The 19,176-nt window shown below is 42.1% G+C and overlaps 1 protein-coding gene across 3 annotated transcripts in view; it reads left to right on the forward strand.

Moving 5' to 3' along the window:
- Positions 1 to 19,176, forward strand: part of SEPTIN11 (septin 11) — a 127,651-nt gene that overhangs the window by 93,543 nt on the left and 14,932 nt on the right. For all 3 annotated transcript variants that reach the window (XM_058547312.1, XM_058547310.1, XM_058547313.1), the window contains exons 4-7: positions 7,072 to 7,258; positions 10,449 to 10,610; positions 14,590 to 14,686; positions 15,923 to 16,091. In XM_058547312.1, coding sequence (XP_058403295.1) covers positions 7,072 to 7,258; positions 10,449 to 10,610; positions 14,590 to 14,686; positions 15,923 to 16,091 — 615 coding nt within the window. The remainder of the gene's footprint in view (positions 1 to 7,071; positions 7,259 to 10,448; positions 10,611 to 14,589; positions 14,687 to 15,922; positions 16,092 to 19,176) is intronic.

Below are 19,176 nucleotides of genomic sequence, written 5' to 3' on the forward strand. Positions count from 1 at the left end.
TTCTTCCTTGAGGTCAGAATCAGCTCTTGTAATTGATTCCAGCTAGTATAAGCAGAAAATAGAGTTGTTAGAAGGAAGAGGCTAGCTTGTGGCATTTTTCCAGGAGCGTCATAGAACCAGGTTCGGGAGCTTTCCCACCAGGAAAAGCAATCTAGAGAAACACCCACCAGCCTACAGGACAGTTAGCAGAAACCCCTGCACCAGCCACCTTATACAGCTTGGCAGCTGTGATGCTAGGAAGAGGTCTCTAGAACCTCCACCAGATCTGTCCCAGGTGACCACATGCTTCTACCATCTCTTGCAAGAAGAGCCCTTTCCCTGTGTGGCCTCTGCCTGTGTTGCTCACTCCCGGCCCCCAGGTCTCGTATGGCCGCATCTGCTTGGCAGAAAATAGACCACGTTCAGAACGCTACCTGCAAGAGAGTCTGGGAATGTGGTTTCTGGTATTTTCAGCTCTGCAAAATAAGAAGGCATTAAAAAGTAAAAGCAGTTTGGATTGAGCATCTGCCACATGCTGCTAGTCTCTGAGGCAGATTGGGACATCTGATCTAATGCTCAAATTCTTAGAAAATTTAAATGAAAACGAGAGTCAACATGTTTTGCACAAGAAGCCACAGCCCAGGATTTAGGATTCTCCGGTTGTAATCTGGATTCTGCCAGTGACAAGCTATGGGACCTTGTCAGTTTGTCTCACTTTAAGGGAATTACACTAGATGTCCTCTGAAGTCTCTTCCAGTGCGATACTGCATAGTCCTATTCTTAGGTGGAGGTCTGAGGAAGGGCACTGTGGAAGGCTAAGCCTGGAAGAAGAGTGTGGTAATAACAGCAATTATCCTGTATTTTGATGGCTGTGGCAAAGTAATATTAGCTTCTGAAACCCCGAAGTGAAGAAAGCATTTTTATGGAAGATCAGTTGGAAAAAATCTTAATTTCCAGCCAGTACAGGATCTTAATATTGATGTTAGTGCTGTGGCATAAGGCACTGTGAGTCCTTTTGTGAATGGTCTGGGTCTTCCTGTCAGCTGCTCAGAGTTGGGGGGCATGCTGGGTACAGAATGGCCAAATTGAGTCTGAATAATGGTTGTGGTTTCAGTCAAGCCTAGTGAGGAATTCAGGTCGATTAGATTCAAGTTTCCCTCTCTATCGAGTGAGGGTTTGTTACGTTAATTAGATAATATAGACAACAAACTTCTGTGTATATGTGGAAGAAAGACATGTTTAACCTGCTTAAGAAATAACATATTTTTTCAGAATTTTGGTGCAATGGTTTGTATGTAGGTAGAAACTGCTAGCTGTAAGTCAATGTTATGTATTCATTCTAAACTGGTTTACGTAATCTTGACCTAATTATAAAATAATATAGTCAGGTTTTATTTTTATTTTTATAAATCACAAATACTCAATTTATAAAGCCAAGTAAGTCTGGCTCTTTCCTCTGAGTTGCTGTATGCCCTTATTTGAGGGAAGTTGTTAATCCTTAAAACTTCCCGGTGTCCACCCGTATGTTAATCCCAGGCCCGAAATGTTGTTCACACTCCTCAAGATCACCCACCCTGTTCATCAATCTCAACTTCAAATGCCTTATGACTATTTAAATACTACATTCATTCTCAAAAGAAGTTTGAGAAAGTTAAAATAAAACTGTCCCAGGCCCAAAGATGATTCCAGAAGGGGACATGTTTGTGTAGTGACAGCTTTATGGGAATAAAACACCAGATGAGTAAGTTATGACATATTTGCTTAGGGCTCAGAAACTTCATTAATGCAGGGTTTTTGTTTCTTGTTTTTTTCCATTTTCCTCAAAACTGTTTGTTATATGCATGTGTTTTGTAAAGAGGAACTTGAACCATTTTATCTAGAAATGTGTATTGCCTAGATATATTTTAACTATTCCTGATATATTTGAGCACGACGGTAATGACAGAGAAATATTTAATTTATTCTCTAGCTGAGCACTGAGCTCTATTTTATCTATAGAGCAATAAATGCTCATCAGTAAACATTGTCCTGTAATAACAGGAGCAATTGTTAGATAGAGTGAGAAAGATTTTATTTTGCATCTGGTCAAAATGGACTGTCTGTACATTGTGTTGGAGTGGGGGACAGCCAAGCTGTCCTGCAGCTGAGCACTTGGTCTTAATTTATGGCCTCAATGCCAAGGAACGATGGAGAGATTACTGCCTGAAGGCTGTTTGTAATGCTTTGTGAAATAGATGAGGAGAAAACCCTGGCGACAAGAAAAAGAGCACAGGTGCATTGTGGGAGCCAGGGAAAGAGCCAGGGGCTCCTGGTGGTTGCGCAATCCCAGTGCACACTGAGAGCAACAAGTATGTCCACCTCTGACCCGCACAAGTTTCTCTCTGGGGTTAGAGAATGTCGTGCTTGTGCACTCCTGGATTGGAAGTCAGCAACTGGACCTTTTCAGGATCCCTTCCTGCAGGAATGAGAGCTGTCCTCCAGCCTCTTGCTGCTAAGATTCCACGTGCTGTTCCAGCTCAGAGTCATTGCCTCAGCACTGCCACTAAATTTTTGCTTTTCTCCTAAATGGCTTTCTTTCAGGCTGGTGGCTTTTCACTCGCCAGCACGGAATAGCAAGTGGCCAATACAATGCTGATCCTCATATTTGCAGCTGGAGGCCTCTTTAAGAAATTATCTGACTCATTTGGGTCAAATAATAGTTTCCAAGGAGATTCAGAAGAGAGGAAGTGTGATATTAACCTAACCTAGATACCAAATATTTTTTTTCTGAAATTTCTTGACAGCTGTTGCATAACCTCTTTAAATGGCATTTAGAACTCTGTGCCCCAGAAGGCATTGTTGACACTTGACTATAAACCCAAAGGACTGTTATTTAAAATAGTTATTTGGACAGCCCTTGTTTCCATCCAAAAATTGGAAGTGGGATATGCATTTTTGCATTGATATGTAACCATATGGGAAGGGATGTGCTGTTTCTCTAGACCCATGATTATTTTTACTACTTTGGGGATTAAGCAAGCTTTTCTGCCACCGATGCAAGACTTCAAGAATTTCCCAGTTTGTTTATGTGGACTTCAGACATGTCAGCATTCCTGCATCATTATCTGCCTGGGACCAGGCTAGCTAGAAGGAGGCAGGAAGAGACTCTGGTAAGGTTTCCTGTTATGTTTAACAGCATGATTAACTCCTCATGGTTTAAGGGCTTCTTTGTTTTGCTGTCTGTCCTCTTCAGTGAAGAAGGAAAGGGGTCTGGAGAAGAAGGGAAACCAAGTTTTGCTGTAGAAATGGAAATAGAATGATTTGTTTGCCCCACATTTGGGAGATGGGAGATAGCGTGTCAATGGCGTATCGCTGACTATAATGATACTCAGCCCTGGCAAGTGTGGATAATTGAAATCCACTGAGAGAGAATCCTCAAACTCACTAGATCTTTATCAGAGTTATAAAATGGTAGTGAAGTGGACTTTTTAGTCTTTAATTTCTGTTTTTATCACACTTTCTGGTGGGGTAGTTGAGAGATAAGGAAAACTAGCTTTCACTAACAGATAGCAAGATAGAGAAAATATATGGTAGATATTGGGTCATATATAAAATGGAGAGTCAGTCCCTGAATGATGGCATTAGCTATTTTGCAAGAATGATCAGTGGGTAGCTTGGGTGGATAGAAAATATTGTATAAAGTTTTTTTTCCATCAGTTTTAGGGTCAACCTCTGTCATTTTATAGTGTTTTTTATGGCTGGAGGTATATGAAAAAAATGAGTGATGGGTAAAAAGGAATATCTCCATGCCTTAAAAGGAAATTACGTGAAAAATTAAGGGCTAGATTTGATCTGCCCTCCCCCCCTTTCCTCTGCTGGATATGGCTACAATCCAGAGAAGTTTGAATTGGTCCAACAGTATAAATGGGTGTCCTTTCTATAAGAATGGAAACTAACAAAAGGCAAAATTGGGATTAAGCTTCCTTCTCTTTATGACTGTGACAGTAGATAAGAAGTGGAAAGGAGTAGGAGAGAGGGGCAGAGAATTGGTTTAAAGGATTTTGAAGGTGAGTACAAAACTGCTTGGCAGACTTGTTATTCAGCAAGAAACTGTGCCACCAAAGTAATTAAATCTTGAACACAGGGAATAGTGATTTTGGTAAATAGCTCTCCTGGAATACATTTCTTTTATTTGTTTATAATGTTATAGAGGGTGAAATTGTTAGGATTTCATGCTTGATTGTGTGATGGGAGGTTGGAGAGGTGGTCTCTGGGTTGAATCCCAGAGTTCTGGCTTGGCCAGTGGTGTGGATAGAGGTGCCATTCACCATGCTAAGGAACACAGGGGAGTGTGGGTTTGGGGGCAAGATGGAGTTTGATTTTGAATGCTTTTAGTTAGAAGAGCAAATGGAAATATCTGGTAAGTAGTTGGATGGATGAGTCTGAAACTTGGGTGAAAGATCTGGGCTGGAAGTAGAGATTTGTGAATCATCATCAGATAGATGGTATGTGAAACACGAGAATAAATGGTTTTCCAGGGAGACCACAAAGAGGGAAAAGAAGATTGAAAGATTGGCCAGAACTCTCTAACAAGGAAAGGCAGAGAAAGCCCAAGATGTAAGAGGAGAACAAAAGATTTCTTTGGATATATTGACTCCAGGGCAGAAAGAATTCCTCACTGGAAAAGGAGAGATGTTATGCCTCCCATAATCTTCAAAGATCAGAATCAAAACCAGAGGCAAGGGGCTGGCCTGGTGGTGTGGTTAAGTTCACGTGCTCCGCTTTGGCGGCCCGGGGTTCGCAGGTTCAGATCCCGGGGGCGGATCTACTCACTGCTCATCAAGCCGTGCTGTGGCGGTGTCCCACATATAAAGTAGAGGAAAATGGGCACGGATGTTAGCCCAGGGCCAATCTTCCTCAGCAAAAAAGAGGAAGATTAGCAACAGATGTTAGCTCGGGGCTAATCTTCCTCAAAAAAAAAAAAAAAAGCAGAGGCAAAAAGGGAAATTAATAGAAAGCAAAAACATACTGGGACCACTGTTGGGGAGTGGGTGCTGAGAAGCTAGAAATCAGGAAGTGGGGAGGCAGGAAGGAAGAGATGCTTGTGAGCTGCTTTTCCTCTCCTTGGGGCTAAGACAGTGCTGGGAAAGGACCATGATTCCCCAAATGCACGCCTCCGTGCCGGGAGACAGAAGGATTAGGCCTAACCAGGCATGAGTGGACCTCACTGGAGTGACCTGCTCCGCTTCCTGGCAGGGCATGAGCTCAGTAGCAGAATGGTTACCAGGGAACCGGGTAATTGTAAAGTTCCTTTTTTTTTTTTTCCCCTGTCTTTAAAAAGTCAGGTTTGCTTTTCTCTTATTTGTTGTTTATTATATTATTTTTTTGTTTATTATATTACTGTGGAATAGTTATATCTTACTTTTATGTGCTAGTCCTTTACATATATTAGCTCACTTACTTGTCATGATAGCTCTCTGATATACTGTTTTTGTCCTTGATTTACTTATGAGGGAATTGAGACACAGATAGGTTTAGTAACTTTCCCAAAGTCACACAGCTAGTAAGTTGTGGAGTTGGAGTTTGATTTTAGGAGGTTTGGCTTGAATCCATGCTTCTAATCACCATTCTATATAACTATCCTATAATAATAATGATCATTACTATTGTTATGTAATACCTGCCAATATTTTTAAATTGGACAACATAGAAGAATCTTATCACTTGCTCATCTTTTCTTTTGGAATTTATTGGGATTTCTGTTGTCATATTTAGGACTTTATTATTGCTGAGGCACATTCTACTTTTTCTTTAAACCTGAGAGAGTTTGTCTGTTCAAATTGAATCAATGGATTGTGATAAATCACCAAGGAAAAATATCATCAAAAAACTTTTTTCTGATTGCTTTTGGTTTTGGTCATAAATTTGATTTTTTGTTTTGTTTTATTTTTATTTTGTTTTTGTTTGTTTTTTTTCTTTGGGCATTTGTTGTCATCCTCATTATAAAAGATTTATAGTTCCCTCTTAAGAATTTCAGTTTAATTTATGGGTCAGGGAGTTGAGTGTGGAAAGGTTTTTATTTTTGTTAAAGCTTAAATCATTCCTCAGCAAGGTAGTAAGTTTGGGGAGAATTAATTCATTGTATCCCTAGTAGACCAGTCTCATTGCTGGTCTGCTGACACTGACAGCTGAGCAGTCCCCTTGGAGACCTGAAAGGGTTCATGGCTTTTCCACAGTGACCTGATGTACTACTCACTCCCTGGAGAACATTTGGTTTATTGAATATGTATTCCTAATGTGCTACTAATGATTGTGTTTATGGTCAGTTGATAGAATCATACCTAATTATCCAAAACAGATTTGAATTATGATTTGGTGAGAAGAGAGGGTTACAGAGTTTGCCTTTAAATCATAAAATTTTAGAGTTGGAAGGAATTTTTAAGATCAAAATAGTGCAGTCACTTCAGTTTGTAGATGAAGTTATAGAATGTGCACAGGGCTTTATGAGAGCACAGACTCCTCATGTCTCTGGAGGAACGAGGCAAAGGACCAGGGAAGAGCTCCCAGCAGGAGGTGAGGCTGTGTCCTGAAATTGCAGACGAGTTTCATTTTGTGTACCAATGCCCAGCAGTTGGTAGAGCCTGTCATAATCACTTTATTGGGACAAATTTTGAGGCTCAATTTTGGCCTAGCAGGAAAGAATGCCACAGTCTCTTAGCAATATCTTCATGGGTGCCATGGGGGAAGTGGCAGCATGCTCCACGTGTTTATAATCTCTGTTTCAACGGATGAATGTTAAGCCAGGAGAATAATAGGAAGAAGACTGTTCCAGGTAGGGGGGTAGATGAGAACTTGATGGGTGGGAGCTGCTACACGGGGTTGTGCATTGCTGGGACAGGAAGGGTGAGGCAAGGAGTGGGAGAGATGAGCCTGGACAGATGCCAGAAGGCCTGGGATGCTGAGGGAAGGAACTTGGGCTTTAGCTCTTAGGGAAGAGGGAACCACTGAAGACTTTCCTGGAGCACTGTGCCACACTGAACTGCGAAAGAGGTTTGAGACTAGAAACGTGTTGATTTGAAAATGTGTTTTTAAAAACGTTCTTCTGCATTCTAGCTATAAGCCGATAGTGGAATATATTGATGCCCAATTTGAGGCCTACTTGCAAGAGGAATTGAAGATCAAACGTTCTCTCTTCAACTACCACGACACTAGGGTCCACGCATGCCTCTACTTCATTGCCCCTACTGGACATTCTCTGAAGTCCCTGGACCTGGTCACCATGAAAAAGCTGGACAGTAAGGTACTCACTGCTGCTCTGGGTACCATCCACCCTCCTTTCAGATCACCTTTGTCCGAAGGTCCCAGTTTATTCTCTGCTCTCAGTGTACTTTGGTTTTTTGTTTTGTTTTATTCTAAAGACTATTTTTTTTAGAGCAGTTCTAGGTTCACAGCAAAATTAAGAGGGAGATACAGAGATTTCCCATATACTCCCTGCCCCCATGCATACACAGCCTCCCCCATTATCAACATACCCCATCAGAGTGGTACATTTGTCCCAACTGATGAACCTACTTTGATACATCATAATCACCCAGAGTCCATAGTTTACATGAGGGTTCACTCTTGGTGTTGTGCATTCTATGGATTTAGACAAATTTATAATGACATGTATCCATCATTACAGTATCATCTAGAGTAGTTGCACTGCCCTGAAAATCCTCTGTGCTCCACCCACTCATCCCTCCCCTGCTCCCCAACCCCATAACTTGTTTTTTCTGGTTTAAGAATCATAAGGTTTAGCAATTTGAGAAAAATGCTTCAAAACCTCTTTGGATGATAGGACAAAACAAAACAAATAAACAAAACCATGTAGCTTGTTACAAAGTATTTTTAGCTCTTAAATTAGTGCCAGTGTATGCTCTGCTGAGGGTTGGGGATTATGTAGTAGACACACCTAAATGGTCATAGGAAGGGTTAAGTTTAGGGGGATTGAACTATAATTCATGATTTATTTATTTTCTTAAAAACTTTCTTTAAATCTCTCTTTGAAAGGTTTTTAGAAGTTTGGCTTTAATTTGAAGTTTAGAATGAAAAAAAAAAGTGTTAATTTTTTTCTTCTGTGTAATAAGGATAGTCCAGCTTCTTAGATTTTAAAACTGAACTGCACACGTGTTCAAAAGAAGTGAAGTCTTAGTTTCAGTGTGACCTGAGCTTTCCACATTTATAACCTCTATTTCACAACATTTGAAGGAAGGGACTGATAAATTTGATAACATTTGGTGATCTACTTCACAATTAATTTGATTTTCCATTTTGAAATATATGAAAGACAATACATTCTGAAATAAAGAAGTGGTAAATGGCAACAAGAACAAGCACAAAATTAAGCTATGGTATTTTCTCTTCGATTCTAACCTCCTTTTGAGTTCAGTAAAGAGTCTTATCATCTTTAGAGGGCTTTGCTGGTGTTATTTTCTGTCCAAACAACACTGTTTAAAAGCTGCTTTCTCTCCAGAGGGACATAATAGTGAGAGAACGCTGAGAAGATCAGCCTGTCCCCAAGGCCTCTGTCTGAACGGCCCACAAAGGGCCTCCAGTGGCTGAAGCAGAGCCAGGCTCCTCGGGCTTCCAGCATGTGCAGATGCATTGGTTTACAGAAAATATTCTAACAGCCTGAAAGGATTCTTGCAGCTGGAGTACTCCTGGGAGAGTAAACAGAAACCCTTCTTCATCTCCTTGGACTCAGCTGCAGTTAGCCATGGATGGTGGAGGGGTCCGGGCAGTGAGGCCAGCTCCCTGTGCCATCATGTCCAGCTCCCTGTGCTGTCATGTCCTTGAAAGCAGGGCTAGGAAGGGTGGAGGGGGGTGACCTCCTAACTGAATTGGTAGACCAAGCCAGGCTAATATCCAACAATAGGATTATGGGTAATAGGGTTGATTTAAACAGGAAAAGGAAATAGGCAAAACAAACACAACTAATAAAAATCATCAGAAAACAGGTTAAACTGCTTTCCAAGAACTGATCTTGTTGTAGGGCTGGAGTGAGTGGTAGGTAGCCTCTGAAAACATTACTGCCAAAGTGAAGAGTTAAGGCAAATATATGATAATTTCAGAAAGGACTTTCAAGCACCTGCCACCTAGGAAAAAGATTTTAAATCTAAATTGCTTGTTTAATCTATCTGCTCTGATCAAATTGGCCAAGAGACTATGAACCTCTGCCATTTGTCTATGTCACTATTAACCAAATACTAAACGTGTACAGAAGATAGCCAATAAGAACAACAGAGATTTTTTTTTGTTCCTGAGGTCCTGCCCCAAACATTCCCTCACTGTCAGGGATGTTTTTCTCAGTCTGCAGCTCATGGAGGAAGCCCAGGCATGATGAGATTAGGAGTGAGGTTGAGGAATAGGAAGAATAGGTTTTTCTATCAGTGCGCCTTCTCATCTGGTTTATCAGGGATTTTTGATTTGGCTCTTGGGATAAAAGGAGAAGCAAAGAAATGCAGACCTGACCTGGAAAACCTCCCTGGAGCCTCGTTCTCCTCTGGCTGGGACTGCTCTCTTACTGAGTCCACTTCCTTGTCACCTGAGCTGGGTGGAGAGCATAGTTCCAGGTGTTGGATGTCAGTAGCAGCTTATCGAAACCTCTGTACCTACCAGGGAGTGGAAGAAAGTTAATCTTAAAAAATGAATTTTAAAAAATACATCCTGTGGACAGTGCTGGGGGACGTTGGGAGAAGAATGTTCCACCTTGGGGTTTGGGGCTTGCGCTCAAGGCTCTTGTTGTGGGCTTTCTGCCGTTGTCACATGCTGAGGTCTCCCTGGTCGCTGTGACCAATGCTCTGAAAATGAGCCTGACCTTTGGCACTAGGTCTCCTTCTGGCATGAAGGAGTAATGTGATAGACACTGATTTTCAAAAGAATTAGTTGGTGTGATTTTGAAAAATTTAGAAGTAGGTGAAACCATTTTTGTGTTGGTTACTACTTAGGTTCTCCTCTCCTAGCAGTTTTCAGGTCATCAGAAGAAAGAGGGGATATTACCCTGCGTACAGCTGAATGTTCCACTATTCTAAGTAACAAAAACTTTGTTATTATACTGTTAGGAACATGCAAACATCAAGCTCCTAAAGGAGCGAAGAGAAGTCTAAAAGGAGAGGTTGGTTATTCAAAGCATCGGGTTCTTTGTTATCGCTATTTGTCATAGAGGAACACTTCCTTTTACTCAGTAACGAAGAATGAGGTAGCACAGAGGAGGAAATTACAAGTGTGCTTTCCATGCCGAATGAGAGGAAGTAAAAGTGTTTGCAGATGGAACTAAAAGATTATCCCATATCTTCTTAATTTTGCATTTAGGTAGAAAGTTCAATTTCCAATGTCATCTGTATTTCTTAAGTGAAGTTTTATAATTTTCATTTGTTTGCTATGTTTTATTCATCTAATTATTTTTCTTATGTTGGAATTGTGTAAAAATGGATGTATTTGTTTTGTAGGTGAACATCATTCCAATAATTGCAAAAGCTGACACCATTGCCAAGAATGAATTGCACAAATTCAAGAGTAAGATCATGAGTGAACTAGTCAGCAATGGAGTCCAGATATATCAGTTCCCCACAGATGAAGAAACGGTGGCAGAGATTAATGCAACAATGAGTGTAAGTCCTCAAGTAAGAAAGGACCAACCAGTGACTTTCCTGAAAGCTTTTCTCAGTAGGAGCTTGTAGAGTGGCTGGGACTGGACTAGGACTCTGATAGCTTCAGTTGTAGTCCAGCTCTGCCACTACTGCAAGTCGTTTAGCCACCCTGCTCCTCAGCCTCTCCATCTATCAAATGAGAGGGTTAGACGAGATGATGTCAGATTTCCTTCCCGCTCTAACAGTTACGATTTCTATAGCAAATCTTGTGGGAAGGGAAGGCCAGCCCAGCACCATTTCACACAAAGCAGCCTAAAGCTTGCTTCTGCCAACGTTGTCCACCTGCCTCACTTTGGCTTCTGCGATTGGTTCTTGCCTTTCCCTCCTTTCTATTTCTTCGCTGTTTCCTGATTCATTAGATAAACTGGCAGTTGAGGGTATAATTTCCACATCACAGGGAGGAACTGGTCAGGGGATAAATGATTAAAGCTCCAGCAAATCTAGGTGCGTCTGTGATATAATCTGTCTGGGTGTGCCTCCATCCTGCCAGGTGATACGCGAATCTTTCCTTCTGCTCCTCTGTGAATCTCTTAGCCATGGCTCATCTCTGGGCCTCAATGACTATATGTATCTTTTTTCATTTGGGAATATATAACTTCTGTAAAAGAGCATTCTCTGCACATAGTTGATGCCCAATGATGGTTTTTGGAATTCTTAAAATTGTAGGTTAGCGTCAGTGAAATGTAATTAGAAGCTATTCAATTTTGACCTTCCCTGAATACACGGCTAAAAATTGATTCCAAAGTGTGCTGGTGGCAGTGGAAGTCAGTCTAGATTTTTAAATTTGTGGTGAATTGAGGTATGTTCTACTCTTCTTAGAAGATCTGATCAGGAGAAGTTGGGTCTAATCAAGTCACTATTAAATGCACTAATGACACTTTTAAAAAATTAAAAGCTTTATTGAGATATAATTGATATACTTTATAATTCATTGGTTTTTAGTATATTCACAGAGTTGTGCAGCCTTTGCCAGAGCCAATTTTAGAACATTTTCATCACCCCAAGAAGAAACCGTGTACCTTTTAGCTGTCAACTCTCTAACCATCCCAGCCGTAGGCAACCGCTAATCTACTTTCTTATCTCTATAGATTTGCCTATTCTGGACATTTAATAGAAAAGGAGTCATACTGAGGCTCATCCAGAGAATTAAATGAGTTGGTCAAAGCCATCCAGTTAAAAGCAGCACTGAACTTTCAATGAGCCCACCTGGTCCCAGTCCTGTGTTTTTTGCCATCATAATTCAGGAGATCAGACTTATTCCACGAAACCACTTCTTGTTTCTTCAGTTTGGCATATGGATTTTTCTACATAGGGCTGTTATCATTTAGGGAGGAATGTCTTCCTTGAATTATTCCCATTATGACTAGGACTTTGGCAGAAAATGTAACTTTCCCCATTTCTGGGGCTATTATTGTATGTATTTAAAATTTAGGGATCTCATTAATGCAGAAACAGTCCAGCTCCACTCTGCCCTAGTCTGGTCACACTCTGAGCTGTGTGATCCATTCCAGCTTCAGGCTTCTGTGGCCAGGGTAGTAAAGGCTCTGGAGTCTCTGGAAGAAACTGGAGACCGTGAGGGGGCGTGAAACGAAGGTTGTCATAAGGGAGAGTGACTAGACTTATTCAGATGACAGAACCAAAACTAATGGGCAAAAGAGCAGAGAGGGGTTTGGGGCCAGTATGAAAAGAATGTTTACCAGTTTGCGCCATCGCAGTGCAACAAGCACGTTACTGATGTAGTGAGTTCCCATCATAAGTGGTTGGTGGACAACAGATTCTGTTTCAACCCACTTAGAAGAGAAGATACCGTGGAGGGAGTTCCTATATGGGATCAAACTGGATAATATGTAAGATCTCTTCCGCCTCTAAATTCTCTGGTTGTAGGTATTGAGAGCTTCATAATAATAGCAGCACCTGACATTGTTGACATTGATGGGGCATTTACTGTGCACCAGGCACTGTTCGAGGCTTTACATTTAATCCTCATAACAATCCCATGGGTGGGTGCTGTTACTCCTATCTCACATGTGAGGAACCTGCAGCCTAGCACTTAAGATTGCACAGCTCTCAGTAATGGAGGTGGATTTGAACTCAGGCAGTTGGGCTGTAGAGCCTTTATGCCGACTGCCCCCGGGTAGAGGAGTGTGCTTGATTGCAGCAGTGTCAAAAGCTTGGGCTGAGATGGCACTCGTTTATTCTGCTGTAGAACTGCAATTTGGGGTGTCAGGGTGGGATTCAGGAAGTCCTATGAATGGATATCATCTAATTTTCTCTTTATCTCCTTCCCCATCCTTTTAAGTCATTTTGCATGGTCATGAAACGAAATTTGTGTTCAACTTGGAAAGAAAATTCCCATGAACTTGCTCTCTTTCTTTTTGTCAGAGTAATTGAACCAAAGATCTTTGACAATCCCAAATTAATCTTGCTCTTTATCCAGAAATGTTCTTTTAAGCTCTTCATTGCAAACAATTCCTGGTGATGAAATCTCATGATATGTGGAAATCTGAGAAAAACAGACTTCATTGGCAGTTGCTCTGTCACTCAGTTTGAGTGGAGAAAGCAGTTTCCTTGGTTGTTACCCCAAAATCTTGGCCAGAAGGGTCCTATTGCTCCTCATCTTCAGGGAACACATTTCAGTTTCAGACTTAGAGTTTGCAAAAGAGAATGTGCTTTCTTTCCTTCCTACAGGGTGTGAGATGAACTAGAAAATTTAAGTACTTCGAGCATCAGACAAAATACCAGTTGGACAGCCTGGGCTGAGAGTTATGCCAAGCTCTCTGTGGGAGAGGATTTGTTTAAAACATTCTTGTCTTTCTCAACTTATCTGTAGTAGAAGAAAATTGGATCAAGGAACCCTAAACAATAATTCTCAGAGCAGCCATTTCACATCTTCTTATTCTTATATGCTAATGGAAAAAAGATGGAATTACTATTTTCCCCCCAGAATGTAGCCATAGCTGCCAAATAAACCAACATGGAATAGTCAGTTGTCTTGAACACCATCTCTGCTTGAGATAAGTCTGAGTGCAATGCTTGAGCCCATAATTTGGGCTACGGTGTATTTCCAACCTGAATTTTGTACAATGATCAACTGAATAAAGCAGTGCTAGTCAATAGAAATATAATGAGTCACAGAAGTAATTTAAAATTTTCTAGTGGCCATATTAAAAAAAATGAAAAGAAACATGAAATTCATTTCAAGAACTTATTTAACTCGATATATCCAAAATATTATCATTTCAATGTGTAATCAATATAAAAATTATTGAGATATTTTCATAGTAAGTCTTTGAAATCCAATGTATGTTTTACAATTACAGCACATCTCAATTTGGATGCATACCGAAGTCACTCCTGTCATAGTCGAACGTTTTTCAACATGAAATAAGTACCAAAAAGATGATTTTCCTTTAATATTTGCATCCACATTGACAAAACTGGTTCTTCTTGTTTTAGAAGATTTGAGTTTGAAGCAGAGTGAAATGCAGTCCTACCAAAACAATAAAGTTATATTTACCGGAAAAATATTTTACACTGCTTCCATTTTTTAATTTAAATGTAAATTAATTAAAAGTAAATAAAATTAAAAATTCAGTTTCCTTATCCCACAAGTCCCATTTCAACTGTTCAGTAGCCACATATATTAGTGGCTACTGTGTTGGACAGCTGCCTCTAAAGCTTACTGTAGAGTTGCAAAGATTCATGCAGTTTCCCGTGAATTGAGCTCATATCAAATATTCAGTATTTGGTTTAGGCCAGGTAGGATACATGAAGCCACTCCCACTGAACTGCAGAGTCTCCTGCCTCTTCCACCCTCCCTGTTTTCTCTTGCCACTAAGTAGAGGCCTGCAGAGTGAGGAGAGTATAGAGGCGGGTGGAGAACCAGTCTTAGCTAGAGCTGGGCAAGGTAACTGCTCTCTGTCCTTGTGTTGCTTGGCAGGTCCATCTCCCATTTGCAGTGGTCGGCAGCACCGAAGAGGTGAAGATCGGCAACAAGATGGCAAAGGCCAGGCAGTACCCGTGGGGTGTGGTGCAGGGTATGTGCATATCCTGGGGACGGGATTCTCCACATTTAACCCCTGTGGGGACCATCCACATTGCTTCCTCTTCCACCGCGTTTGGGGAGGTCCTCAACTGTGGGCAGGCAGTGGGAGCGAGTTGTATACCTGGCAGTCATGGGAGTGAGGAGGAAAGAAACCGTGACCAGGTAGGTAGACAAGTGTCTGCAAAGCCCTGGTGCCCATGAGGCAGCCCCTCAAGGATGTTGGCTTGTGTGGGAAATTCAGTATAAAGTCCTGATAGAAAAGAATTGTTCCCTAGGAGTTTGAACCACTTTCAAACCAGTTTGCTCAGCAAAGTGTAAGAAAACTACAAAACGATTCTTGCAAACAAGAGGTTACCTGTTTCTCCATTATCTCTGGAAAAATTGTCTTCCAATTAAATGTTATCTTAGAAAATATCCGAGAATTATGAGACTATCTGACCTATATTTGGCACTGTGGGACATAACCACACTCTCTAACCTGAAGACACTTCCTGTATGTCACTTTGATGGGCAGGTACTCTCTTACCTTGTGTGTTCTGTAGGAGAATGTCCAGTGCCACAGATGAAGTAGGATGGCTACAGAAGGTTCCTTCATTGTTTAAGATACATCAGCCCTCCCTTTTCTTTGTTCTGAATAAAGGCAATAAATCTGTGAGAAGTGAGAGGAAACTTTGAGACTCCTAGGAAAATTATAATTTTTATGAATCTTACCTATTTTTCTACAGTAAGAAAACTTTCTTCATAGTGTTATTGATAAAATTAAATGAATTGGTATATAAAAACTGCCTGGTAGAGTTGCAGACAGCATGCAGTAGTAGAAATAGGCCTGGCTATGGAGCCAGATGTCCTGGTGTTTGAATATAGACTCTGCCACCTCTATCTGGAAGATCAGCTTGCTGATCAAAGCCGTGTGTCTGCATCTGCAAAGCAAGAGTCACAGTGTCTACTGGGCAGAACTGTTATGAAGAGTACAGGCAATGTTGGTAAAGCTCCTCCCACAGTGCCCGGCACTGAGCAGGCACTCGGCATCACTCTCGTTGTCAGCGTTATGGTCAACGTTGTCAGACATCTTGTCTTCATTAGGAATGTAAGGTGTGTCCAGTAAAGGATCTTCTGATGGCTTTGACACCTCAGAGATTTCAGGAGCGATGGTAACAGCAGCTTTAGATTTTCAGTGACGTCGTTGCTGATAGCCCTCCTCCCCCCTTTTTTTCCTCATCTCTTGCAGTTGAGAATGAAAACCATTGTGATTTTGTGAAACTTCGGGAGATGCTGATCCGCGTGAACATGGAAGATTTGCGAGAACAGACTCACACCCGCCATTATGAATTGTATCGGCGCTGTAAGCTCGAGGAGATGGGGTTCAAGGACACTGACCCTGACAGCAAGCCCTTCAGGTATGAGGGCACCTGGCCGTCAGGTGTTTCCCAGACAGTGGTGAGAGGGTGTGTTGCTGCATCACAGAAATGCTTGTTGGATTGAGATATCAGGTTGGAGGGACCTGCTGGGGGCAGATGAATAGTGTATATTGCCAGGCATTGCACTTTATTTGCATTATCTCAAGTAACCGATGTAGTTGATGTCATTATTATCATCCTCATTTTACAGATGAGGACACTAAGGCACTGAAAGTATAAACCTGCCCAGGGTTCTACAAGTAGGAACTGATGGGGCTGAGTCTGAACTCCTGCTTTTAACCATTATACTCACAGAGGCACAGAACCTGGTCCAGGCGTTTACAAAACGTGTCACTGCTTATTACAGTTTGTCTCGTTCATTTTTGCCAAATAGGTTTAACTTCCCCTGGCTCTTACTTTTGGAAGTGCTCTTACTGGCTTACAGTGGTTCAGTACAACTCAAACAACAAAGGAGTAGGAAAGGGGATAACTTGTAGAAAACTTATTATGTATTTTCCCACATCATTGATGGATGGAGATGAAGAGGCAAAATGTGAAGGGGAGAATATGTAGAATTAATGTAGAATTAGCGGCCTGGCGAAGGCGCAGGCCCTGTCAGAGCCCACGGGTGGGCGGGGCTTGGTGAGTGATGCAGGGAAGGTGGGGCTGCTGGGCCAGGGTCGCCACCTCTTGGTGCAGCAGAAGATTGCCTTGTCCAGACTGAGCCTACACAGTTTCTTAATGGAGATTTGAGTGGCAGTAACATGAGGTGTGTCTGGGCTCAGTGTTTTCCTCCTGTTTTGTGGCTAACCCTGTAACTCCCACTCTGGTGTCTAGGAGCCGGCGGGCCGTGGCGCCTGAGGCAGCCTGTGTACAGTGCAGGCGGATTCCTTCCCCCTGGGTAGGAGTTGCCGCTGGGGAGGGAGGCAACTTATTTTCTTTAGAGAGTTTAGTCTGGACTGGTCTCCTGGTATATTGCTACTGTGGAGTTCAGGGAGCGTGTGTGTATAAGGGGAAAACAAATGGAGACCCCAGACGAAGGGCTTCTGACCAAGAATCAACGTCTAGCCAAGAGTGCATCATTTACTCCTGCCCGGGGTGGGGAGGGGGTGCATCTTGTTGATGAGAAACGTGGCTTTCTTGAGGCAAGGTATAGGACGCCTTTCTGTGTACGCAAGGTTAGCTAATTGAACCTTGAAAAGCATTGACCAAAAAATAGTCCCCACAAAATCAAGCCTCCTCCATGATTATTAAACCTATGAAAATGGGTTTTGTGTGGGAGAGGCTATCTTTATTTTATCATAGGTTTTTTTTGTTTTTTTTTCTTTTTTTTTTGATGCCTGGAGATGGAACAAAAGCAACTTTGGTGAAATTGAGCTCGTTCGCCCCTCTCCCTCAGTCAGATGCAGGCAGTGTTGAAGAGCACTGGGCAAAGAGTCAGGAGTCTGGGTCCAAGTCTTGACTCTGCTACTACTCAACTCCTTACCCTCTGTGGGCCTCAGTTTTTTCATCTGTAAGATGAGCAGCTGGCCCAGATCAGGGGACAGACCTAGTAAAAGAATTTTTTCTATAATGGGCCAGTGAGTAAATATTTTAGGCTCTGCGGGCCATGTGGTCTCCGTCACAACTACTTGATTCTGCCCTTGTAGTGTGAAAGCAGTCAGAGACCATAAGATAAATTAATGAGTGTGGCTGCGTTCCAATAAAACTGGTTACAAAAACAGGTGGGGGCCAGATTTAGCTCTCAGGCTGTAATTTGCTGCCCCTGGACTAGATTATAACTTGGAGCCTGAGAACTGCCTGCAAAAGTTAGGATGCCTATGGCTGTTGCTTAAGTTTGTTAGAGGTAATTTACCTCCCCAAATGTGAAGAGCCATTCAGTACAGCTCTGTTCTTTTTAGCCGTGGAATCTGAAGAGTCTGTCCTGCATCCTCTTAGCCACCTTCCACATCTCGACCAGGGCTCCTCGGGTTCCCTGGGAACCCGGGGATGGTGAGGATTTCCTGTAGCTGCGGACATGCAGCCTCCTCTGCTGTCTCTGTTTTTGGCATTTTAATTAAAATACTTTCTGCAAGCCCAAGGCAACTGCCCACCAGGAGGAGACAGTGTTGTGTAGGTCCAGCATGGCTTCTGCAAGGCCTGGCAGAGCTGGGTCCAGCCCATTCTCTGGCCTTCCTATCTTCAGGGGGCTTCAGGGTGGTGGCAGATGTCGTTGAGGCCTCCTGACTTGTCGACAACATGCTTTATGCACGAGTCTCCTCCTCTCCATTTGCATTTGATTCCATTTCTACTGGACTGAGGTTTCCTTTTCAATGATGAAAAGGGGGGAAATATATATTATAAAACCAAGGCCTTTACTCTTTTCTCTGTATAAGAAAATAAGTATAGAAAAGTAAACCTTCTAAAAATAAAATACCTTCTATCATCTCAGTTACTGAGAACACTGGAAATAGTTTCTCCTCATAGAAATCTACTCATTCAACCGCAGGTGTCCCTCTTGGAGCAAGCAGGGTCATTTGGAACATAAAAGTTGGCTTTGAATCATATGTCTTGCCAAATAGGAAGGTGAAATGAACTTGGTATTCTTTTTCTTGGAAACCACTACTTTACAAAGGGCTCAGCCTTTCCTTTGAGGAGTTCCCCGCATCCCCAGTGCTTCTGTGAGCCTGAGCCCATGCTGGGGGAGTAGTTCTGTGAGGGGACCCTGCCTGAAGGATGGCACAATTAAGGAAAAGCAAAAGCCACGGCTGATTTGAGTGATTCTCAGAATTTTGTCTTTAAAGTCATCATTCCTGGTTGTTCTTAGAAGATTTTTTTTTCCATATGAATTTAGGGTGAGCTTGGAGGAATAGAAATGAAGGACTTAAGGTTTTTTATATTCTCAAAGTAGAGGATCCCTGTGTGGGTGAACAGTGCAGTCCAACCTTCCCTCTGAACACCCCGTGTCCACCATTTGCCCTCGAGGCCCCACTTGTGTTTATACCAGGTGTTTATAAAGCACAGAGTGACCTCTAATGCCAGGGCTAGTAAGTTGCAGCCATCACCTGAATATTTTACACAGCATGAAACAAAACCAGGAGCTGGG

The sequence above is a fragment of the Diceros bicornis genome, chromosome 8 (assembly GCF_020826845.1).
Source record: "Diceros bicornis minor isolate mBicDic1 chromosome 8, mDicBic1.mat.cur, whole genome shotgun sequence".
In the NCBI taxonomy this organism is placed as follows: domain Eukaryota; kingdom Metazoa; phylum Chordata; class Mammalia; order Perissodactyla; family Rhinocerotidae; genus Diceros; species Diceros bicornis.